Source organism: Bombina bombina, chromosome 2 (genome assembly GCF_027579735.1).
Source record: "Bombina bombina isolate aBomBom1 chromosome 2, aBomBom1.pri, whole genome shotgun sequence".
Taxonomy (NCBI): domain Eukaryota; kingdom Metazoa; phylum Chordata; class Amphibia; order Anura; family Bombinatoridae; genus Bombina; species Bombina bombina.
Genome location: NC_069500.1, coordinates 474,696,785 through 474,721,164, shown reverse-complemented (window position 1 = coordinate 474,721,164; position 24,380 = coordinate 474,696,785). Strand labels below are relative to the sequence as shown.

Here is a 24,380-nt window from a genome sequence, read left to right as displayed (position 1 = left end):
ATATCCAGAGAACAGAGGTGCAGAAGCATAATAGTAAGAAGGGCAACAATCTTAGCTTGGACCGTAGTGTGGATAAAACGTCACATTTATTGGCATATACGTGTAAAACAATACACCGGACATACTGATGAGGAGTGTAGGTACAAACAGGACAGGTTACTATGTCATCTGACGCATTTCACGCAGTCCTGTCGCTTTTTCTGGCGCTGATAGAGAGTTTTTAGAAGGGGGCTTTGGCCAGAAAATGTTTGGTAACCACTGGTGTATACACCATGGGGGGAAACAGAAAGTTCTCGTCCTGCAGATCTATTGATATATAGTTGATGTGGCTCAGATTTATAGTTGAGCATCAGCATATACAGCTTCAAAAATCTTGTCCATTTCACACACAGGAAAAATCACTGTTCAAAGCTTTTTCCCTTACAGACACAAATTTTATTATAATTAAAGGGCCATGATACCCACATTTTTTCTTTCATGATTTAGAAAGAGAATGCATTTTTAAACATCTTTCTTACTTCTATTATCTAATTTGTTTTATTCTCTTGATATTCATTGCTGAAAAGCATATCTAGATATGCTCAGTAGCTGCCGATTGGTTGCTGCACATAGAAGCCTCATGTGATTGGCTCACCCATGTGCATTGCTTTTTCTTTAAATAAGGATATCTAAAAAATGAAGCAAAATAAATAATAGAAGTAAATTATAATGTTGTTTAAATTTGTATGTTCTATCTGAATCATGTAAGAAAGATTTTGGGTTTAGTGGCCCTTTAATATATTTTTTATTTTTTTTATTTTGCTCAACAATAATGGCCATTTACAATAAAAGCTGAGTATATGTGACGTACACATGATCAGGGCATATACACTTTTAGCATAACTATATCATGTATTTCAGGTTCTTGTTGTGAGAAATCCATGCATTCAATCTTGCCTTGGGACCAATGTGTTTCTTTTCATATAATTTTTTGTTTAAAGTTAATTGTGCCAGTAAAATGTTATGCTGCAAGCTGACACTGCTGTAAGGGCATCCAATATGTGCTGTAAAAATAGTTTTTGATTCTTTCAAATAAGGTTGTGAAAGCCTAGTGACCAAAATACGTTTTACATATTGTTGAATTGTAACTCTCATTTTAGAGCGACATCTAGTGGTGATCAGTTATATTGTTATTTACTTTAACCATGTCTCCCTATCTTTCAAATTGTCAAACAAATATTTATACCGTTGATGGCAATACCAGGCACTGATCATGATACATTCAAACTGCATCTCCTGTAATGAATATATAGTTTTAATGATCTCATATCTCCATAATCCTTAAACAAATGGCATGTAGAGTGAACACACCTTTGGTCGTTTTTCTGATGGACTATGAAAAAAACAACAAATAAATGGAGAATAACAATTCATTATTAATAAGGTATTGTGTGGAGTGGAATTTCCTAATAAAAGTATCAAACTCTAAATGTCCACAAAAAGTTTTAGAAGGGGTGCAAAAATGAAATGTTGAAACCATAAAATTAATGAAGACAAATATATTTTTTTGTTATTCTAACAAGCTATTGTAGTCATTGTAGTGAAAAATCTGATTACCAAGTCCAGAAAACAGCACATTTACATATGTGGGGCACAGAACAAAACTTGCTTAGTCAAGAACAAATTAAATATCAATATAATTCCCAGCCACCAAAATGTTAAAAGACCTTTATTTCTCAAATCGTGTTAAAAAACCTTTACTTCTCAAAGGTCTTTTTAAATTTTGGAAGTTGGAAATTATATTGATATACCAATTTTACTAAAGGGATAGTAAAGTCCAAACTAAACTTCCATGATTCAGATAGGACATGTCATTTTAAACAACTTTCTAATTTACTTTGCTTTGTTCTCTTGTAATTCTTAGTTGAAAGCTAAACTTAGGTAGGCTTATATGCTAATTTCTAAGTCCTTGAAGGCCGCCTCTCATCTAAATGCATTTGACAGTTTTTCACAGCTAGATGGCGTTAGTTCATGTGTTTCATATAGATAACACTCTGCTCATGCACGTGAAGTTATTTAAGAGTCAGCACCAACTGCCTGAAATGCAAGTCTGTCAAAAGATCTGAGATAAGGAGGCAGGCTGCAGAAGCTTAGATACAAGGTAATTACAGAGGTAAAAAGTATATTTCTATAACTGTGTTGGTTATGCAAAACTGGGGAATGGTAAATAAAGCGGTTTATCTTTCTTTTTAAACAATAACGTTTTTGGTGTTTACTATCCTTAACAAAGACTGCAGACTAAAATACTGTGTCCAGTAACAAATATCCTCTTGCTGATAATCTTAAAGCAACATCTTTTAGTGTAAAAAAACACACAGGACACAGTAACAGTGATATGACCAGGGCTTTTTTCTATCTGGACCCCTAGGTCAGTTATAAAAGTGTCATCTCTCTGAAACTCTTTCCCCCGATCAGCATTTAACTTGAAACACATTCTGTGAATCTTTATACATACAGATTATGCACACACACTATCGGCTAGATTACGAGTTTTGCGGTAAGAGCTGCTTGGTAATAACTTGCAAGTTATTGTCACCGCTCACTTCCCTACAGCGCTGGTATTACAGGTTTATAAAAACCTGGCATTATCAGGCAAAAAGTGAGCGTAGAGCAAAATTGAGCTCCATACCGCACTCCAATACCAGCGCTGCTGAAAGCCGCGGTCAGCTGGTTTTACGTCTTCGTGCACGATTTCCTCATAGACATCAATGGGGAGAGCCGGCTGAAAAAAAGTCTAACACCTGCAAAAAAGCAGCGTAAAGCTCCGTAACGCAGCCCCATTGATTCCTATGGGGAAACAAAATTTATGTTTACACCTAACACCCTAACATGAACCCCGAGTCTAAACACCCCTAATCTTACACTTATTAATCCCTAATCTGCCGTCCCCGACATCGCCGACACCTACATTATACTTATTAACCCCTAATCTGCCGCTCCGGACATCGACACCACTATAAAAAACATATTAACCCCTAAACCTCCGGACTCCCGCCTCGTAAACACTAGTTAAATATTATTAACCCCTAATCTGCCACCCCTAAAATCGCCGCCACCTACCTACATTTATTAACCCCCTAATCTGCCGCCCCCAACGTCGCCGCCACTATACTAAATTTATTAACCCCTAAACCTAAGTCTAACCCTAACACCCCCTAACTTAAATATAATTAAAATATATCTAAATACAACCTACTATCATTACCTAAATAATTCCTATTTAAAACTAGATACTTACCTGTAAAATAAACCCTAAACTAGCTACAATATAACTAATAGTTACATTGTAGCTATCTTAGGTTTTATTTTTATTTCACAGGCAAGTTTGTATTTATTTTAACTAGGTAGACTAGTTAGTAAATAGTTATTAACTATTTACTAACTACCTAGCTAAAATAAATACAAATTTACCTGTAAAATAAAACCTAACCTGTGTTACACTAACACCTAACCTTACACTACAATTAAATAAATTACCTAAATTAAATACAATTACCTAAATTACAAAAAGAACAAACACTAAATTACACAAAATAAAAAAAGAAATTATCAGATATTTAAACTTGTTACACCTAATCTAATAGCCCTATCAAAATAAAAAAGCCCTACCAAAACGAAAAAAATCCCTAGCCTAAACTTAACTACCAATAGCCCTTAAAAGGGCCTTTTGTGGGGCATTGCCCCAAAGAAATCAGCTCTTTTACCTGTAAAAAAAAATACAAACACCCCCCAACAGTAAAACTCACCACCCACACAACCAACCCCCCAAATAAAATCCTAACTAGAAAAACCTAAGCTCCCCATTGCCCTGAAAAGGGCATTTGGATGGACATTGCCCTCAAAAAGGCATTTAACTCTTTTTCAATTGCCCAAACCCTAATCTAAAAATAAAACCCACCCAATAAACCCTTAAAAAAACCTAACACTAACCCCGAAGATCCACTTACAGTTTTGAAGACCGGACATCCATCCTAAACGAAGCCGGGAGAAGTCTTCATCTAAGCGGCAAGAAGTCCTCAACGAAGTCGGGAGAAGTCTTCATCCAAGCCAGCAGAAGTGGTCCTCCAGACGGGCAGAAGTCTTCATCCAGACGGCATCTTCTATCTTCATCCATCCGGCACGGAGCGGGTCCATCTTCAAGACATCCGGCGCGGAGCATCCTCTTCAATCAAAGTCTTCTTCCAGAATGAAGGTTCCTTTAAGTGACGTCATCTAAGATCTGTCCCTTGAATTCCAATTGGCTGATAGTATTCTAATTCTAATTAAAGGTGAAAAAATCCTATTGGCTGATTGGATCAGCCAATAGGATTGAGCTTTAATCCTATTGGCTGATCCAATCAGCCAATAGGATTAAGCTCGCATTCTATTGGCTGATTCTATCAGCCAATCGGAATTCAAGGGACGCCATCTTAGATGGCGCCACTTAAAGGAACCTTCATTCTGGAAGAAGACTTCGAATGAAGAGGATGCTCCGCGCCGGATGTCTTGAAGATAGAGCCGTTCCGCGCCGGATGGATGAAGATAGAAGATGCCCTCTGGATGAAGACTTCTGCCCATCTGGAGGACAACTTCTGCCGGCTTGGATGAAGACTTCTCTCGGCTTCGTTGAGGACCTCTTGCCACTTGGTTGAAGACTTCTCCTGGCTTCATTTAGGATGGATGTCCGGTCTTCAAAACTGTAAATGGATCTTCGGGGATAAGTTTTAGGTTTTTTTAAGGGTTTATTGGGTGGGTTTTATTTTTAGATTAGGGTTTGGGCAATTGACAGGGCAATGGGGAGCTTAGATTTTTTTAGTTAGGATTTTATATGGGGGGTTGGTTGTGTGGGTGGTGGGTTTTACTGTTGGGGGGGTTGTTTGTATTTTTTTACAGGTAAAAGAGCTGATTTCTTTGGGGCAATGCCCCGCAAAAGGCCCTTTTAATGCCTTTTGGTAGTTTAGTTTAGGCTAGGGTTTTTTTTTATTTTTTGGGGGGGCTTTTTTATTTTGATAGGGCTATTAGATTAGGTGCAATTAGTTTAAATATCTGATAATTTATTTTTTTTATTTTGTGTAATTTAGTGTTTGTTTGTTTTTTGTAATTTAGGTAATCGTATTTAATTTAGGTAATTTATTTAATTGCAGTGTAAGTTTAGGCGTTAGTGTAACTCTGTTTAGGTTTTATTTTACAGGTAAATTTGTATTTATTTTAGCTAGGTAGTTAGTAAATAGTTAATAACTATTTACTCACTAGTCTACCTAGTTAAAATAAATACAAACTTGCCTGTGAAATAAAAATAAAACCTAAGCTAGATACAATGTAACTATTAGTTATATTGTAGCTATCTTAGGATTTATTTTACAGGTAAGTATTTTGTTTTAAATAGGAATTATTTAGTTATTAATAGTAGGTTTTATTTAGATTTATTTTAATTGCATTAAAGTTAGTGGGGGTTAGGGTTAGGTTTAGGGGTTAATAACTTTAGTATAGTGGCGGCGACGTTGGGGCGGAAGATTAGGGGTTAATAAATGTAGGTAGGTGGCGGCGATGTTAGAGACGGCAGATTAGGGGTTAATAATATTTAACTAATGTTTGTGATGCGGGAGTGCGGCGGTTTAGGGGTTAATATGTTTATTATAGTGGCGGCGATGTCCGGAGCGGCAGATTAGGGGTTAATCATTTTATTTTAGTGTTTGCGATGCGGAAGGGCCTCGGTTTAGGGGTTAATAGGTAGTTTATGGGTGTTAGTGTACTTTTTAGCACTTTAGTTATGAGTTTTATGTTACAGCTTTGTAGCGTAAAACTCATAACTACTGACTTTCAGTTTACGGTATTGATCTTGGCGGTATAGGGTGTACCACTCACTTTTTGGCCTCCCAGGCAGACTCGTAATACCGGCGCTGTGGAAGTCCCATTGAAAAAAGACTATGCAAATTGCGTAAGTTAATTTGCGTTAAGGCCAAAAAAGTGTGCAGTGCCCCTAAACCTGCAAGACTCATAATACCAGCGGTAGTGAAAAAGAGCCTTAACGCTGCTTTTTCACTCATACTGCAAAACTCGTAATCTAGCCGTATGTTTCCTATGGCAGCAGGAATGCAAACTCATGTTTATTTTAATTTCTTTATAGATGGCATCAGTTTGTATGCAAAAGACTTGTATGCTCTGTGCTTTGAACGGTACAATAATTCAGTGGTGTTTTTACAGTCTGATATTCCCTTGGTCCATTTCAGGATGATTCCCTTATACACACCCTTACCAATATAGATTCAGCTACTTACACATAGACAAATATATAGAAGGCTACACAGAAAGTCCCCAAACACTAAATAACATTCAGATTGAAAGGCAGCCAGTTTTCTCCCCACTCTAATTGTCCAGCAAACTGAGTAGAGGATATAAGACAGATCCTATCTATCTCACAAATCCCTTGCACTCACAGCCATCCCCTGCACTCGCAGCCATCCCCTGCTCTCACAGCCATCTCCTGCACTCACAGCCATCCCCTGCTCTCCCAACCATCCCCTGTACTCGCAACCATCCCCTGCTTTCCCAGCCACCCCCTGCTCTCCCAGTCACCCCCTGCTCTCCCAACCATCCCCTGCTCTCCCAACCATCCCCTGCACTCGCAACCATCCCCTGCACTCGCAACCATCCCCTGCACTCGCAACCATCCCCTGCACTCGCAACCATCCCCTGCACTCACAACCATCCCCTGCACTCACAACCATCCCCTGCTCTTACAGCCATCTCCTGCACTCACAGCCATCCCCTGCTCTCCCAACCATCCCCTGCACTCACAACCATCCCCTGCTCTCCCAGCCACCCCCTGCTCTCCCAGCCACCCCCTGCTCTCCCAACTATTTCCTGCTCTCCCAACCATCCCCTGCTCTCCCAACCACCCCCTGCTCTCACAGCCACCCCCTGCACTCACAGTCATTCCCTGCTCACCCAACCATCCCCTGCTCTCCCAACCATCCCCTGCTCTCACAGCCATCTCCTGCACTCACAGCCATCTCCTGCACTCACAGCCATCCCCTGCTCTCCCAGCCACCCTCTGCTCTCCCAGCCACCCTTGCTCTCCCAACCATCTCCTGCTCTCCCAACCATCCCCTGCTCTCCCAACCACCCCCTGCTCTCCCAACCACCCCCTGCTCTCACAGCCATCCCTGTACTCACAGCCATTCCCTGCTCACCCAACCATCCCCTGCTCTCCCAACCATCCCCTGTACTCGCAACCACCCCCTGCTCTCCCAACCACCCCTGCTCTCACAGCCACCCCCTGCACTCACAGTCATTCCCTGCTCACCCAACCATCCCCTGCTCTCCCAACCATCCCCTTCTCTCACAGCCATCTCCTGCACTCACAGCCATCTCCTGCACTCACAGCCACCCTCTGCTCTCCCAGCCACCCTCTGCTCTCCCAGCCACCCTTGCTCTCCCAACCATCTCCTGCTCTCCCAACCATCCCCTGCTCTCCCAACCACCCCCTGCTCTCCCAACCACCCCCTGCTCTCACAGCCATCCCTGTACTCACAGCCATTCCCTGCTCACCCAACCATCCCCTGCTCTCCCAACCATCCCCTGCTCTCCCAACCATCCCCTGTACTCGCAACCATCCCCTGCTCTCCCAGCCACCCTCTGCTCTCCCAGCCACCCTCTGCTCTCCCAGCCACCCTTGCTCTCCCAACAATCCCCTGCTCTCCCAACCATCCCCTGCTCTCCCAACCATCCCCTGCTCTCACAGCCATCTCCTGCTCTCACAACCATCTCCTGCTCTCACAACCATCCCCTGCTCTCCCAGCCATCCACTGCTCTCACAGCAATCCCCTGCTCTCACAGCCATCCCCTACTCTCCCAACCATCCCCTGCTCTCACAGCCATCCCCTGCTCTCACAGCCATCTCCTGCTCTCACAGCCATCTCCTGCTCTCACGGCCATCCCCTGCTCTCACAGCCATATACTGCACTCAGAACCATCTCCTGTGATGCGTGAAGGGCAATGAAAACAGTATAAATCATCTATAAAATAACCTTCTATTGCTTTGATTCTGCATGCGCTGTGTGCCCCTTTTTAATCATAGGATAAAAAGATCTGCCTGACTGAAACTGTTTCTATTTCTGGAGGGGGTTAATTTGCCCCTTTTTTGGCTGACCCATGAACCCTTTATAAGGAGGGACAGATTTTGCTAGGAGAGAAATGGGATTAAAACCTCAAAAAAAAAATATGAAAGAAACCTGCTATGGGTATCTCTTAAAAACAGTTCTCCTGATTTTTAAATGAGAAATAAATAAATAAATGTTTATGAATGATCAAGCTGTATGCTAATTGTGTGCTTTGTGTAACACAAAGTGGAAGAAAGAGAGAATTCCACAAGAAAGGATGCATGTATAGCGCTCTAAGCCCAGACTAATGGCAGGAGTTTCCTGAAAGAAAACGGGGGGCGAAACGCGTCAGGGGACTGTATTGAGAACTAGGGGGCTCTTCTTTTAATCAACAGGACTTTAGCATCTTTTTAGTGATATCTGTCTTGATTGAGACTCACGCTCCTACTACAATGTATCTATTCACTATATAGATGTAAATGTACTTTTGGGGTGTCTGGGCTGTGCCAGATATAATTCATATAAGTACCTTGATCCCAGCCTGAGATGATCCTAATAATATACTGTAACCAGTTGCGTGCAGAAGCGTCTGCCTTTACACAACACTTTTTATTAATTTAGAACTAATCCGTGAGCATCAGTGGGGATCCGTACTGAATCTCAACCAGTTTACTCAAATAGCGTTCTTAGCTATTGCACGTATTGGTCGTAAAACGGAGCCCAAGATGTGCTGAGGAGATCACACTGCTTTTTAATAGAGATTTCAGCCCGGAACACCTTAATTGATGAAGTGCGTAGCGGAGGCCATCTAACGGTCTAGGCCTTCATCTGGCCCTCCCCATATTCCTGAGGACACAGGATCAACAGCTGTATATGCTGTACACTTTTTAACAATCAATACAAGCTACAACCCCTTCTCAGTTAGTCTGCCTTTCTCATCACTAAGAAGGAACTGCTAATTACACTAAAGGGCTATTTCAATAAATATTTGGATCTAGTGATTTCGCTAACCCAGAGAGCTTAAATGGAGGCTTTAGCAAGATGGGAGGTTTAAGATGGGATGGCTCATACAGGACCACTTTCAGAATCTAGAGAGGGACCTACACGCCATGCTCTTTGTAGTGCGACCTCAGAATGAGACAAGCCAGACCCTCACGGATTGTGCACCAGGTGATAATGATGGCAGTCTTGGCCTTTGCTTGACCGGGGGGAGCATGTTGGGGGAGGCCCCCTTTGGCTACAGCACAGATTGACACTCAAAAACTTTCACCCAACTGCATATCTTTACGAGTGACTCCCAGGATCTTAAGTGGCTGGCAATATACATTGGATCCCTTTTCCCACCTAACGCAGTTACTGCAAACAGAGCCTGACACGGCAGGAAAGCATTGTCATGTTTTCTCCACTTCCTCGGAGCGCCCTGCAGCCCAGGAGTCTCTGAATTTGTATTCCCTTATCGGCTACCAATCCCATAGATCCCTGGCTTCTACTGACTTAAGGCGCAAAACCAATAGAGAGCCCAAGTTGATATGCAGCAACCAGAACCAGCCTGAATCCCAGCATCAATGAATTTCCAGGCTCCGGATAGAATATCTCCCTTATCAAAAGCCTCATTCAAAAGCCTCATTCCCTATTCAATATCCCTCCTGCTGAGCCATGCGGAATAGTATAAATCAGAACTTTATAACCTATGAGCAGTTCTACTGAGCTTATTAGTAGCTACAAAGTTATATACCTCCTGCACAGAGACATTTTGTCTGAGATCACATGCTTTTACCTACCTCTTGTTGCATATTATCGTTATACATAGAGCTTATATTTATGTTAGTTATTTAATTCATGTCTTCTGTTGGACTATAATTACTATATGTTATAAGATTACTGCATGATACGTAAGGGTCTATTGAATTTAAAAACTGAATCAATGACTAAGAATACCAGCATATATTTAAATTTGATATATGTTATCACAGAAACAACTGCTTAATTTAACTTCATAAACGAATAGATCTGTATTCTTGCACAGTGATATTGTTGCATACAACCACGTTTCTTAGGACCAGCTTAAAACGATATGAAGATTAATGTACACTTTATCCACAAACGCCCAAAGATCTAACATAATATAAAAGATTTTACAATAACTTGTGGTTTGTAATGATACCTCCATAACCACTACCTACAGTTCTATCTTATTTTAATTATATTAGATACCAAACTCCCTACACAGACATAGAGTATTGCTGTGATGAGGTCAGATGTAGCTCAATCACTCTCCTCGAGTATATATGACAGTCACTAGAATATTTTTATATGGATTGAATCCTCTACATACTGCTGAAAGGGTAATAGACTCTCTAAAGTAGGTTGGCTGTTTTAATGTACTCTATACTGATGATGGGCTCAATCACTCTCCTCGAGTATATATGACAGTCACTAGAATATTTTTATATGGATTGAATCCTCTACATACTGCTGAAAGGGTAATAGCCTCTCTAAAGTAGGTTGGCTGTTTTAATGTACTCTATACTGATGATGGGCTGTCTGTGGCCGAGATAGCTCATCTCAGTCTTCTACAATATACTGCTATCGTTAACAACAGTAGGCAAGTGAGTGTGTGGTAGAATATATTTTGAACTAACAAACCCTATACCCTATAGTTTTTAAACAATCCAAACTCTAATCCTGGGCTCAGGGGAGATATTTACTTTTGAAGGTCTACACTAGCAGTAACTCATTCTCCAATACCTAGTTTGGTATCTACAACACTTAGGTTGCTTTTTTTTTGGCATTTATGTTTCCCCCAACAAGACACCTGTTAACATTGGCTACTAGCTCCCATACTTACCCCGTAAACATTTTTCAAATACATTTTTTGCATGTCTATCAGCCCCTATTTAAGTACCTGATCCTATAATCATCTACACTATCTGTTTCCCTGATTATTACTCTGTAACTAACACATACGGTTCCCTCACTAAAATACTACTCAGTACGATATTATTTCAAGGCCCAAAAGAGGCCGTATATATATGAAGATCTCTCTTGAGTATTCTCTTATAGACATTACTGTCATATTTTCTAAGTCTGCTAAATTTAGTTTTTCATGTTACCAAGCCCAAAAGTAGCTATAGTCCGCCTCCATTGAAACTCGCCTCCATTGAAAATTTTACTGTGACACATAGGTCCAAGGGTGGCCTATAAATACACGAGGAGGTTTAAACAATTGAAAAAAGAGAGGTTTATTTATATTTGCCTAACTACCCGGTATTACTTGTATGTAGTTACGTACACGTCATTTTTATGCTATGTAAATGTACTTATTTTTGTATTGTCTGAGCCATGGCAAATTTCAACTGCTTTGTTATTGTTCCTAAAAACCTCAATAAAAGAAATATTGGGGGGGAAAATATATATATATATATATATATATGTCTTACTAGATGTATTTACACTTGTTGGCCCTGAGAACGCTTACATTTAGTGGTTTTCATAAGACTCTTATATAGATAGTGCTATCCGACATGTAACCATAGGTGGATACATATGATATTATTCTAATATTTTTTCAGCAATGATAGAAAACATAATTTGCAGCAAGTACCTATCTTATTCATTTTCGGAATTTATGAGCGCTCACGAAAAGTGTTATCTTTTCTACTGACTATGCTACTTAAAGGGACATGAAACCCATTTTTTTTCTTTCATGATTCAGATAGAGAATACAATTTTAAACAGCTTTCTAATTTACTTCTATTTTCTAATTTATTTCATACTGTTGAAGGAGCAGCAATGCAGAAATGTTTTCTAATTGAACTCATGAGTGAGCCAATCACAATCGATATATATATATATGCAGCTACCAATCAGCAGCTAGAAACTAGGTTCTCTGCTGCTCCTGAGCTTGCCTAGATAAACCTTTCAGCAAAGGATGACAAGAGAAGGAAGCAAATTAGATAATAGAAGTAAATTGGAAAGTTGTTTAAAATTGTATTCTCTATCTGAATCATGAAATAAACATTTTGGGTTTCATGTCCCTTTAATGTTATAGATATATAGTTAGAAGCATAACACATCGTGCATGATAATATTCCTTGCTACTCAACGAATAGACAGGTTGTGCCGTGGTGGCTCCAAAATTATTTATATCAATGTCACTCCTTTGGCTCCTAAATTGAAAAGGCAATTTGTTATGAGATGACACACAGGTGAAACTCAATACACATTGTATGATCATACTGCACACTACCGGGTTCACAACTAGCCGCAGAGAGCATCTAGATTTATAAGGATCTGGTTTATGCATCACAATTCCTATGCAACTTAGTTAGGAGTACGCCTTATAATTATGTGATCTTGTTGTATGTTTATGATCCCCACTATAACATAGGCACGGGACCATAATACCTATTAACTTTTACCATCCAACCACTAGTACTATTCACTGATAGAACTTATTTTTCATTACACATCATAGCGATGTGTAAGTAGGAGATTATTTATATATTACATTATAGCTAGTGGTATTAAGGACTATATTAATTTGAAGGCACTATTTTTGTCCTTTCTCACAACTTATACATTATCACGATGCACACTGTCCTGGGTTTTTTAAATTGTGTGTAACCCTATTTTATGTATTTGTATTGAAATACAAGTTATATTTTAACCCTTTCTGGAAACTCCTGCCATTAGTCTGGGCTTAGAGTGCTATACATGTATCCTTTATTGGGGAATTCTCTCTTTCTCCCACTCTGTGTTACATTTTGAACCTATGCATAAGCACCATTCCCTTTGAATATTATATTATTAGGAATATTATACCATTCAATTGATTTAGTGAGCAGAGAAAAAGCCTTAAAGTTTTTTTTTTTTTTTTAAATGTATAGTTTTGCTTATTTTTAAATAACATTGCTCTGATTTTCAGACTTCTAACCAAGCCCCAATGTTTTAGGAGAATACGGTCATATACCTACTCCAGCTTGCTCCTGTTTGTGTAAAGGGTCTTTTCATATGCAAAAGAAGGGGGAGGGGGTGTCTTATTTCTCACTTGCTGTGGGCTTTCCAGCAACCTAAACTGAGAGCTTCTAAGTAACGGCTAGATTACGAGTTTTGCGGTATGAGTGAAAAAGCAGCGTTAAAGGGACACTGAACCCAAATTTTTTCTTTCATGATTTAGATAGAGCATGAAATTTTAAGCAACTTTCTAATGTACTCCTATTATCAATTTTTCTTTGTTCTCTGGCTATCTTTATTTTAAAAGCAGGAATGTAAATCTTAGCAGCCAGCCCATTTTAGGTTCAGCACCATGGATAGCCCTTGCTTATTGGAAGCTGACATTTACCCACCAATAAACAAGCATAACCAAGGTTCTCAACCAAAAATGGGCCGGCTCCTATGCATCACATTCCTGCTTTTTAAATAAAGATAGCAAGAGAACAAAGAAAAATTGATAATAGGAGTAAATTAGAAAGTTGCTTAAAATTGCATGCTCTGTCTGACTTGTGAAAGAAAATATTTGGTTTAGTGTCCCTTTAAGGCTCTTTTTCACTACCGCTGGTATTACGAGTCTTGCAGGTTTAGGGGCACCGCACACTTTTTTGGCCGTAACGCAACGTAATTACCGCAGCTTTCAAAAAGTACTTTTTCAATGGGACTTCCTTTGCGCCAGCATTACGAGTCTGCCTGGAAGGCCAAAAAAGTGAGCGGTACACCCTATACCGCCAAGATCGATACCGTAAACTGAAAGTCAGTAGTTATGAGTTTTACACTACAAAGCTGTAACATAAAACTCAACTAAAGTGCTACAAAGTACACTAACACCAATAAACTACCTATTAACCCCTAAACCGATGCCCTCCTGCATCACAAACACTAAAATAAAATTATTAACACCTAATCTGCTGCTCCGGACATCGCCGCCACTATAATAAACATATTAACCCCTAAACCGCTGCACTTCCGGATCACAAACACTAGTTAAATATTATTAACCCCTAATCTGCCGCCCCTAACATCACTGCCACCTACCTACATTTATTAACCCCTAATCTTCCACCCCCAACGTCGCCGCCACTGTACTAAAGTTATTAAAGGACCAGTCAACACAGTAGATTTGCATAATAAACAAATGCAAGATAGCAAGACAATGCAATAGCACTTAGTCTGAACTTCAAATGAATAGTAGATTTTTTTTCTGACAATTTTAAAAGTGATGTCTTTTTCCACTCCCCCCTGTACCATGTGACAGCCATCAGCCAATCACAATTACATACACATACCATGTGACAGTTATCAGCCATTCACAAATGCATACACACTTATTCTTGCACATGCTCAGTAGGAGCTGGTGACTCAAAAAGTTTAAATATAAAAAGACTTTGCACATTTTGTTAATGGAAGTAAATTGGAAAGTTGTTTAAAATGACATGCTCTATCTGAATAATGAAAGTTTAATTTTGATTGAGTGTCTCTTTAACCCCTAAACCTAACCCTAACACCCACTAACTTTAATGTAATTAAAATAAATCTAAATAAAACCTACCTTTAATAACTAAATAATTCCTATTTAAAACTATATACTTACCTGTAAAATAAACCCTAAGCTAGCTACAATATAACTAATAGTTACATTGTATCTAGCTTAGGTTTTATTTTTATTTCACAGGCAAGTTTGTATTTATTTTAACTAGGTAGAATAGTTAGTAAATAGTTAGTAAATTTACCTGTAAAATAAAACCTAACCTGAGTTACACTAACACCTAAACTTACACTACAATTAAATCAATTACATAAATTAAATACAATTAACTAAATTACAAAAAAACCCCCACTAAATTACACAAAATAAAAAAAGAAATTATCAGATATTTAAACTAATTACACCTAATCTAATAGCCCTATCAAAATAAAAAAAGCCTCCCCAAAATAAAAAAACCCTAGCCTAAACTAAACTACCAATAGCCTTTAAAAGGGCCTTTTGCGGGGCATTGCCCAAAAGAAATCAGCTCTTTTACCTGTAAAAAAAAATACAAACAACCCCCCAACAGTAAAACCCACCACCCACAAAACCAACCCCCCAAATAAAATCCTAACTAAAAAACCTAAGCTCCCCATTGCCCTGAAAAGGGCATTTGGATGGGTATTGCCCTTAAAAGGGCATTTAGCTCTTTTTCCGCCTAAAACCCTAATCTAAAAATAAAACCCACCCAATAAACCCTTAAAAAAGCCTAACACTAACCCCGAAGATCCACTTACAGTTTTTTAAGACCCGACATCCATCCTCAACAAAGCCGGCAGAAGTCCTCAACGAAGTGGCAGAAGTCTTCATCCAGACGGCATCTTCTATCTTCATCCAGACGGCATCTTCTATCTTCATCCAGACGGAGCGGAGCGGGTCCATCTTCAAGCATCCTCTTCAATTGATAGAAATCTATCAGCCAATCAGAATCTAAGGGACGCCGTCTTGGATGACGTCATTTAAAGAGAAACCTCATTCGGAAGAAGACTTCAATTGAAGAGGATGCTCAGCGCCGGATGTCTTGAAGATTAGGGGTTAATAAGTGTAGGTAGGTTGCAGTGACATTGGGGGTGGGAGATTAGGGGTTAATAGCATTATGTAGGTGGTGGCGATGTTGGGGCAGCAGATTAGGGGTTAATAAGTATAATGTAGGTGGCGGCGATGTCGGGGGAAGCAGATTAGGGGTTAATAAATATAATGTAGGTGTCGGCGATGTCGGGGGCGGCAGATTAGGGGCTATTAAGTGTAAGATTAGGGGTGTTTAGACTTGGGGTTCGTGTTAGGGTGTTAGGTGTAAACACAAATTTTGTTTCCCCATAGGAATCAATGGGGCTGCGTTACTGAGCTTTTCGCTGCTTTTTTGCAGGCGTTAGACTTTTTTTCAGCCGGCTCTCCCCATTGATGTCCATGGGGAAATCGTGCACGAGCATGTAAAACCAGCTCACCACAGCTTTCAGCAGCGCTGGTATTGGAGTGCGGTATGGAGCTCAATTTTGCTTTACGCTCACTTCTTACCTGCTAACGCCGGGTTTTTGTAAACCTGTAATACCAGCGCTGTAGGGAAGTGAGCGGTGACAATAACTTGCAAGTTATTACCGAGCAGCTCTTTCCGCAAAACTCGTAATCTCGCCATCAGTTTTTAAACAGTTTTATACTGGATTTTTATATCAGTAGCTGTGCATCTTAATTTTTATAGTAGTGTCTATTACATGCAGTTATATGAAAATTGGTGTATACTGTCCCTTTAATAGTGCCATTGTTTGTTTGTCTTTGTCCATAATTGTGTGCTTTAGATTTATAGCAGAAAATCATTTAAATGCTGACATGATGTTTTTTCTCTCCAGGTTTCTGAGTGATATTACTATAGTGTTGCCATCATTGGTAAAGGCCCCATTGACTTCAGAGTAAGAAATTACAAACTCTAATATATGTGAAAGCAAACATGGAACCAAATAAAAAACAAACAGAAAATGTGCAGTCTGAAACCGATAGCCAATCTGCAGCAGCAGAATGTCATCTTGGAAGACACGCACAAGCACACAGTGCAGGAGGAGCTCCTGGTACTGTGTCATTTCCTTCAGTTACCCCATCTCCAGCATCCAACTCTGAACAAAGACAGCTGAAATTTGGTCCCTCTCAAGAAAATGTTCCAGAGTTTGTAAACCCAAAGACAAGGAAGCCACCCCTCTCTAAATTCATCCTGGGCTCCTCAGAGGACAACTCTTCAGATGATGAGTTTTCATATCCACCTTTTAAAAACACCAGAAAAGGTAGCCTCACCAGCATCAGTTCTCAGGCCTCATCTCTGTGCTCCCTGCCAGAAACAGAATCCTTACCCACGACAATACGGTAAGCACATATGCTAATTATGGTTTTGCTTATCCATAACATGATTGCAACCTGAGAGAATTCCTCATTTGAATAACATCTGTTTGCCTTAGTTTATTCAAATGATCTTGACTTTTCTTTGTCTTGCTCAGCTGCATAAAATGTTCGTAACTTTCTACTGCAACTACTACAAAGTACCCAATATTCACACTGTACACATTTTTTGTACATACTAAATATAAGTTATTGTAGTTAAGATTGAAAGGCAAAATACTTTTTTTTAACATAAATTTTTATAAGTTATATATTTGCTTAAAGGAACAGAAAAGTCCAAATAAAACATTCATTGATTAGATTTTGCTTTGCTGCAAAATTTGCTTTGTTCGTTTGGTATCCTTTGTGGAAGAGTAATTCTAGCTAGTCTTTTAGGAGCTCAGGAGCATATGCGTGTATTATTCTATGGCATCAGTGTTTACAACAATGTATAACACAGCTCAGCCATGTAGCCATGCAAAACAAATAAGTCTAAAGAAGGATACTTTGACAAGCCAAGCTAATGTTTCTGCTAGTACAGCTTATGAAGAATATAATTGATTAAAACAGTTGCTTAAAAGAACATGATACCCAAATGTTTAAACACTTGAAAGTGATGCAGTATAGCTGTAAAAAGCTGACTAGAAAATATCACCTGAACATCTCTATGTAAAAAAAGAAAGCTATTTTATCTCAAAAGTTTCTCAGTAGCCACATCCCATTGTAAAGGACTTCTAAGCAGCAAATCAGTATGTCTGTCAGCGGAAGGAGCGAGGTTTCGTGCACACTCATGTTATTTCCCTATTCAGTGTAAGGAAGTTTACAATGAAATCTCATGAGAGTTAAGTGAAATCTCATGAGATCACAGTAAAAGAGTTCATGACCTCAGCACTTCTAATGCTGATTGGCTGCTGTTGATTTCTTCATTTTTTTTTTTTTTACCTGCAGCTGGGCATAACTTTTTACACAGAACTTACTCTGCTGAGCTGAGGAAATTGTGAGGTAAATCATCTTCTTTTTTTTACATAAAGATGCTCAGGTGATATTTTCCTGTCAGCTTTTTACAGCTATGCTGCATCAGTGCAAATGATTTAGCATATGAGTATTATGTCCATTTAATTAATGTGATAGTCTCTCATGTGCTCTGAGAGGTAAATTCTTTAAAATAACATGCAGCTAACTACACAAATATATTAAACCTCTTTCTCTAAGAATAAGTGCAGCATTTACTTAGCCGAATACTGCACTCTTTAGTGTAAAAATGCAGAAATAACAGCTGTCATGGTGTATCCTCTGCACCCTGAAGTTCCTATTGGAGGCCAGTAAAAAGCACCAGGACATTGGTGCTTTTAAATGGAAGAAGTTTGCAGAGTTCTGATTAAAATAAAACAACAACAAAAAAACAACTTGTTTTTCAATTCTGTTAAATTCTTTTAAAGGGATACTAAACCCAACATTTTTCTTTTATGATTCAGAAAGAGCATGCAATTTTAACCAACTTTCTAATTTACTCCTATTATCAATTTTTCTTTGTTCTCTTGCTATCTTTATTTGAAAAAGAAGGCATCTAAGCTAAGGAGCCAGCCATTTTTTGGTTCAGTACCCTGGACATCATTTATCCACCAATCAGCAAGGACAACCCAGGTTGTGAACCAAAAATGGGCCGGCTTCTAAACTTACATTCTTGCTTTTCAAATAAAGATAGCAAGAGAATGAAGAAAAATTGATAATAGGAGTAAATTAGAAAGTTGCTTAAAATTGCATGCTATATCTGAATCATGAAAGATAAAATTTGGGTTCAGTGTCCCTTTAATTTGGCTGTTATACTGATAGAGGTTAGTAACTACTGGCTTACACAATAGTAAACCAGTTGCTAAATGTATTTTAATCCTACAGGGAGAATAATAAGGAAGATAAGAAGAGTTTTGGTCAAATATATTTTGAACCAATTAATATCATTGTATATTTGGAATGTGGTTAAGAATATAATGCTGTTGTCAGAACTGCAATTGCTTTGTTAAATAATCTTCTATATAAACATAATAAAGTAAAAAAATAAGCTATTGACATAAATGGCATAAAGTCCTAGGGGGCCTAGTTATCAAGCCGTCAACCTCAAATACGCTGGAATTCCGCAGCGTATTTGTGGCGAGGCTGATTCGCCTTAGTTATCAAAGGCTCGAGACCGGCAAAAGTAGAATTTTGTGACGTAAGCTTCGATCCGCCGGACTCAGTCTGAAGCAGATCGATTCTTACGTCACTCCAGATGTTCCGCACACAAGTGCGGCACAATTTCACTACTTTTGCTAGTTATCAAATGACTAGCAGGTACGCTCGGCACTTTTACGGCCCAGCATACCTGGTTTTCAAACCGCCACCCCTGGAGGCGGCGGATCCCATAGGAATCAATGGGAGTCTGACCATAGCGAAAGTACAAGTTCGCTGCTGACAGACATCCCATTGATTTCTATGGGAGCTGTCTACACCTAACACCCTAACATGTACCCCGAGTCTAAACACCACTAATCTGCCCCCCCCTACACCGCCGCAACTAAATAAAGTTATTACCCCCTAAACCGCCGCTCCCGGAAGCCCACCACAAGCTACTCTATACATATTAACCCCTAAACCGCCGCTCCCGGAGCCCACCACAACTGTAATAAATGTATTAACCCCTAAACCGCTGCTCCCTGAACCCGCTGCAACCTATATTAAATGTATTAACCCCTATCCTGCCCCCCCTACACCGTCGCCACCTATAATAAATTTATTAACCCCTAATCTGCCCCCCCTACACCGTCGCCACCTATAATAAATGTATTAACCCCTAATCTGCCCCCCCCTACACCGTCGCCACCTATAATAAATTTATTAACCCCTAATCTGCCCCCCTACACCATCGCCACCTATAATAAATTTATTAACCCCTAATCTGCCCCCCACTACGCCGCCGCCACTGTAATAAAATTATTAACCCCTAAACCTAAGTCTAACACTAACCCTAACGCCCTCCTAACTTAAATATTAATTAAATAAATCTAAATAATATTTTTATTATTAACTAAATTAATCCTATTTAAAACTAAATACTTACCTATAAAATAAACCCTAATATAGCTACAATACAAATAATAATTATATTCTAGCTATCTTAGGATTTATTTTTATTTTACAGGCAACTTTCAATTTATTTTAACTAGGTACAATAGCTATTAAATAGTTATTAACTATTTAATAGTTACCTAGCTAAAATAAACTGAAATTTACCTGTAAAATAAATCCTAACCTAAGTTACAATTACACCTAACACTACACTATACTTTAATAAATTATTCCTATTTAAAACTAAATACTTACCTGTAAAATAAACCCTAATATAGCTACAATATAAAAAATAATTATATTGTAGCTATCTTAGGATTTATATTTATTTTACAGGTAACTTTGTATTTATTTTAGCTAGGTAGAATAGCTATTAAATAGTTATTAACTATTTAATAACTACCTAGCTAAAAGAAATACAAAATTACCTGTAAAATAAATCCTAACCTAAGTTACAATTAAACCTAATACTACACTATCATTAAATTAATTAAATAAACTACCTACAAATAACTACAATTAAATACAATTACATAAACTAACTAAAGTACAAAAAATAAAAAAAGCTAAGTTACAAAAAATAAAAAATACGTTACAAACATTTTAAAAATATTACAACAATTTTAAGCTACTTACACCTAATCTAAGCCCCCTAATAAAATAACAAACCCCCCCAAAATAAAAAAAATGCCCTACCCTATTCTAAATTAAATAAAGTTCAAAGCTCTTTTACCTTACCAGCCCTTAAAAGGGCCATTTGTGGGGGCATGCCCCAAAAAGTTCAGCTCTTTTGCCTGTAAAAGAAAAATACAACCCCCCCAACATTAAAACCCACCACCCACATACCCCTAATCTAACCCAAACCCCCCTTACAAAAACCTAACACTAATCCCCTGAAGATCATCCTACCTTGAGTCGTCTTCACTCAGCCGAGCAGCGATGGAACCGAAGTGGACATCCGGAGCGGAAGAAGTTAATCCTCCAAGCGGCGCTGAAGAAATCTTCCATCCGATGAAGTCATCATCCAGGCGGCGCTGAAGAAATCTTCCATCCGGGCGATGTCATCTTCCAAGAGGCGCTGAAGAGGTCTTCTATCCGGGCGATGTCATCTTCCAAGCCGGGTCTTGAATCTTCCTTCCGCCGACGCTGAACCTCCTTCTTCACCGACGGACTACGACGAATGAAGACTCCTTTAAGGGACGTCATCCGAGATGGAGTCCCCTCAATTCCGATTGGTTGATAGGATTTTATCAGCCAATCGGAATTAAGGTAGGAAAAATCTGATTGGCTGATGGAATCAGCCAATCAGATTGAGCTCGCATTCTATTGGCTGATCGGAACAGCCAATAGAATGCGAGCTCAATCTGATTGGCTGATTCCATCAGCCAATTGATTTTTCCTATCTTAATTCCGATTGGCTGATAGAATCCTATCAGCCAATCGGAATTGAGGGGACGCCATCTTGGATGACGTCCCTTAAAGGAGCCTTCATTCGTCGTAGTCCGTCGGTGAAGAAGGAGGTTCCACGTCGGCGGAAGGAAGATTCAAGACCCGGCTTGGAAGATGACATCGCCCGGATAGAAGACCTCTTCAGCGCCTCTTGGAAGATGACATCGCCCGGATCGAAGACTTCTTCAGCGCCGCTTGGAGGATTAACTTCTTCCGCTCCGGATGTCCACTTCGGTTCCATCGCTGCTCGGCTGAGTGAAGACGACTCAAGGTAGGATGATCTTCAGGGGATTAGTGTTAGGTTTTTGTAAGGGGGGTTTGGGTTAGATTAGGGGTATGTGGGTGGTGGGTTTTAATGTTGGGGGGGGGTTGTATTTTTCTTTTACAGGCAAAAGAGCTGAACTTTTTGGGGCATGCCCCCACAAATGGCCCTTTTAAGGGCTGGTAAGGTAAAAGAGCTTTGAACTTTATTTAATTTAGAATAGGGTAGGGCAATTTTTTATTTTGGGGGGGTTTGTTATTTTATTAGGGGGCTTAGATTAGGTGTAAGTAGCTTAAAATTGTTGTAATATTTTTAAAATGTTTGTAACTTATTTTTTTATTTTTTGTAACTTAGCTTTTTTTATTTTTTGTACTTTAGTTAGTTTATGTAATTGTATTTAATTGTAGTTATTTGTAGGTAGTTTATTTAATTAATTTAATGATAGTGTAGTATTAGGTTTAATTGTAACTTAGGTTAGGATTTATTTTACAGGTAATTTTGTATTTCTTTTAGCTAGGTAGTTATTAAATAGTTAATAACTATTTAATAACTATTCTAACTAGCTAAAATAAATACAAAGTTACCTGTAAAATAAATATAAATCCTAAGATAGCTACAATGTAATTATTATTTATATTGTAGCTATCTTAGGGTTTATTTTACAGGTAAGTATTTAGTTTTAAATAGGAATAATTTATTAAAGTATAGTGTAGTGTTAGGTGTAATTATAACTTAGGTTAGGATTTATTTTACAGGTAAATTTCAGTTTATTTTAGCTAGGTGAGCTATTAAATAGTTAATAACTATTTAATAGCTATTGTACCTAGTTAAAATAAATTGAAAGTTGCCTGTAAAATAAAAATAAATCCTAAAATAGCTAGAATATAATTATTATTTATATTGTAGCTATATTAGGGTTTATTTTAAAGGTAAGTATTTAGTTTTAAATAGGATTAATTTAGTTAATAATAGAAATATTATTTAGATTTATTTAATTAATATTTAAGTTAGGGGGGTGTTAGGGTTAGGGTTAGACTTAGGTTTAGGGGTTAATAATTTTATTACAGTGGCGGCGGCGTAGCATAGTGGGGGGCAGGATAAGGGTTAATAAATTTAATATAGGTGGCGACGGTGTAGGGGGGGCAGATTAGGGGTTAATAAATTTAATATAGGTTGCGGCGGGTTCAGGGAGCGGCGGTTTAGGGGTTAAACTATTTATTTAGTTGCGGCGAGGTGCGGGATCAGCAGGATAGGGGTTAATAACTTTATTATAGAGGGCGACGGTGTAGGGGGGGCAGGATAGGGGTTACTAGGTATAATGTAGGTGGCAGCGGTGTCCGGGAGCGGCGGTTTAGGGGTTAATACATTTATCAGAGTTGCGGCAGGGTCTAGGAGCGGCGGTTTAGGGGTTAATACATTTATAAGACTTGCGGCAGGGTCTAGGAGCGGCGGTTTAGGGGTTAGTAACTTTATTGAGTTGCGGGAGGCTCCGGGGGCGCCGGTATAGGGATAGAACAGTGTAGTTTAGTGTGAGTGCTTAGTGACAGGCTAGCAATAAAGCTGGGAAAAAGCCGAAGAGCAGCGAGATCGGATGAGTGATAACTCTCACAGTCCGCTGCTCATCGCCCCGCGGCTTTTTGACAGCTTTATTTGATAACTTAGGCGAACGTATTCAAGGTCCGCGGCGGCGATGGTAGGCGAGCTTAGGCGGGCGTATTGGGCCGGCGAAGTCAGAAAAGTAGACGGCTTGATAACTACCCCCCTAGTCCTTATATTGGCAATTTGCAATTTTTTTTTAATTTTTACCCTTTTACGGACTACAGTGCAATTTTGCTTTTATCAAATGTTACAAATCAGTTGTCTGGAAGCCACTAAATGCACAGATGCCTCCAGCATTTTCCAGTGCCAAAAATGTGCTCTCCTGTTCCAGCCCTGGATTAAAGGGACATGAAATTATTTCTCTTGTTAAGTGTATCCAGTCCACGGATCATCCATTACTTATGGAATATATTCTCCTTCCCAACAGGAAGCTGCAAGAGTCCACCCACAGCAAAGCTGCTATATAGCTCCTCCCCTAACTGCCATATTCAGTCATTCTCTTGCAAGCCTCAACATAGATAGGAGGTCGTGAGAGTCTGTGGTGCTTTCTACTTAGTTTATTCTTCAATCAAAAGTTTGTTATTTTTAAATGGCACCGGAGTGTGCTGTTTATCTCAGGCAGTATTTGGAAGAAGAATCTGCCTGCGTTTTTCTATGATCTTAGCAGACGTAACTAAGATCCATTTGCTGTTCTCACACATTCTGAGGAGTGAGGTACTTCAGAGGGGGAATGGCGTGCAGGTTTTCCTGCAGATAAGGTATGTGCAGTAAAATATTTTTCTAGGAATGGAATTGACTAAGAAAATACTGCTGATACCGAAGTAATGTAAGTAAAGCCTTAAATGCAGCGATAGCGACTGGTATCAGGCTTATTAATAGAGATACATACTCTTATAAAAATGTGTTTTAAAACGTTTGCTGGCATGTTTAATCGTTTTTTAACGTACATTGGTGATAACACTGTAAT

General features: G+C 39.1%; 1 protein-coding gene across 3 annotated transcripts in view; it reads left to right on the top strand.

Moving 5' to 3' along the window:
* The window catches only part of ACACB (acetyl-CoA carboxylase beta), a 350,436-nt gene that overhangs the window by 24,141 nt on the left and 301,915 nt on the right, over positions 1-24,380 (top strand). For all 3 annotated transcript variants that reach the window (XM_053702123.1, XM_053702121.1, XM_053702122.1), the window contains exon 2: positions 16,485-16,989. In XM_053702123.1, the coding sequence (XP_053558098.1) occupies positions 16,583-16,989 (407 nt within the window). In that variant the 5' untranslated portion in view covers positions 16,485-16,582. The remainder of the gene's footprint in view (positions 1-16,484; positions 16,990-24,380) is intronic.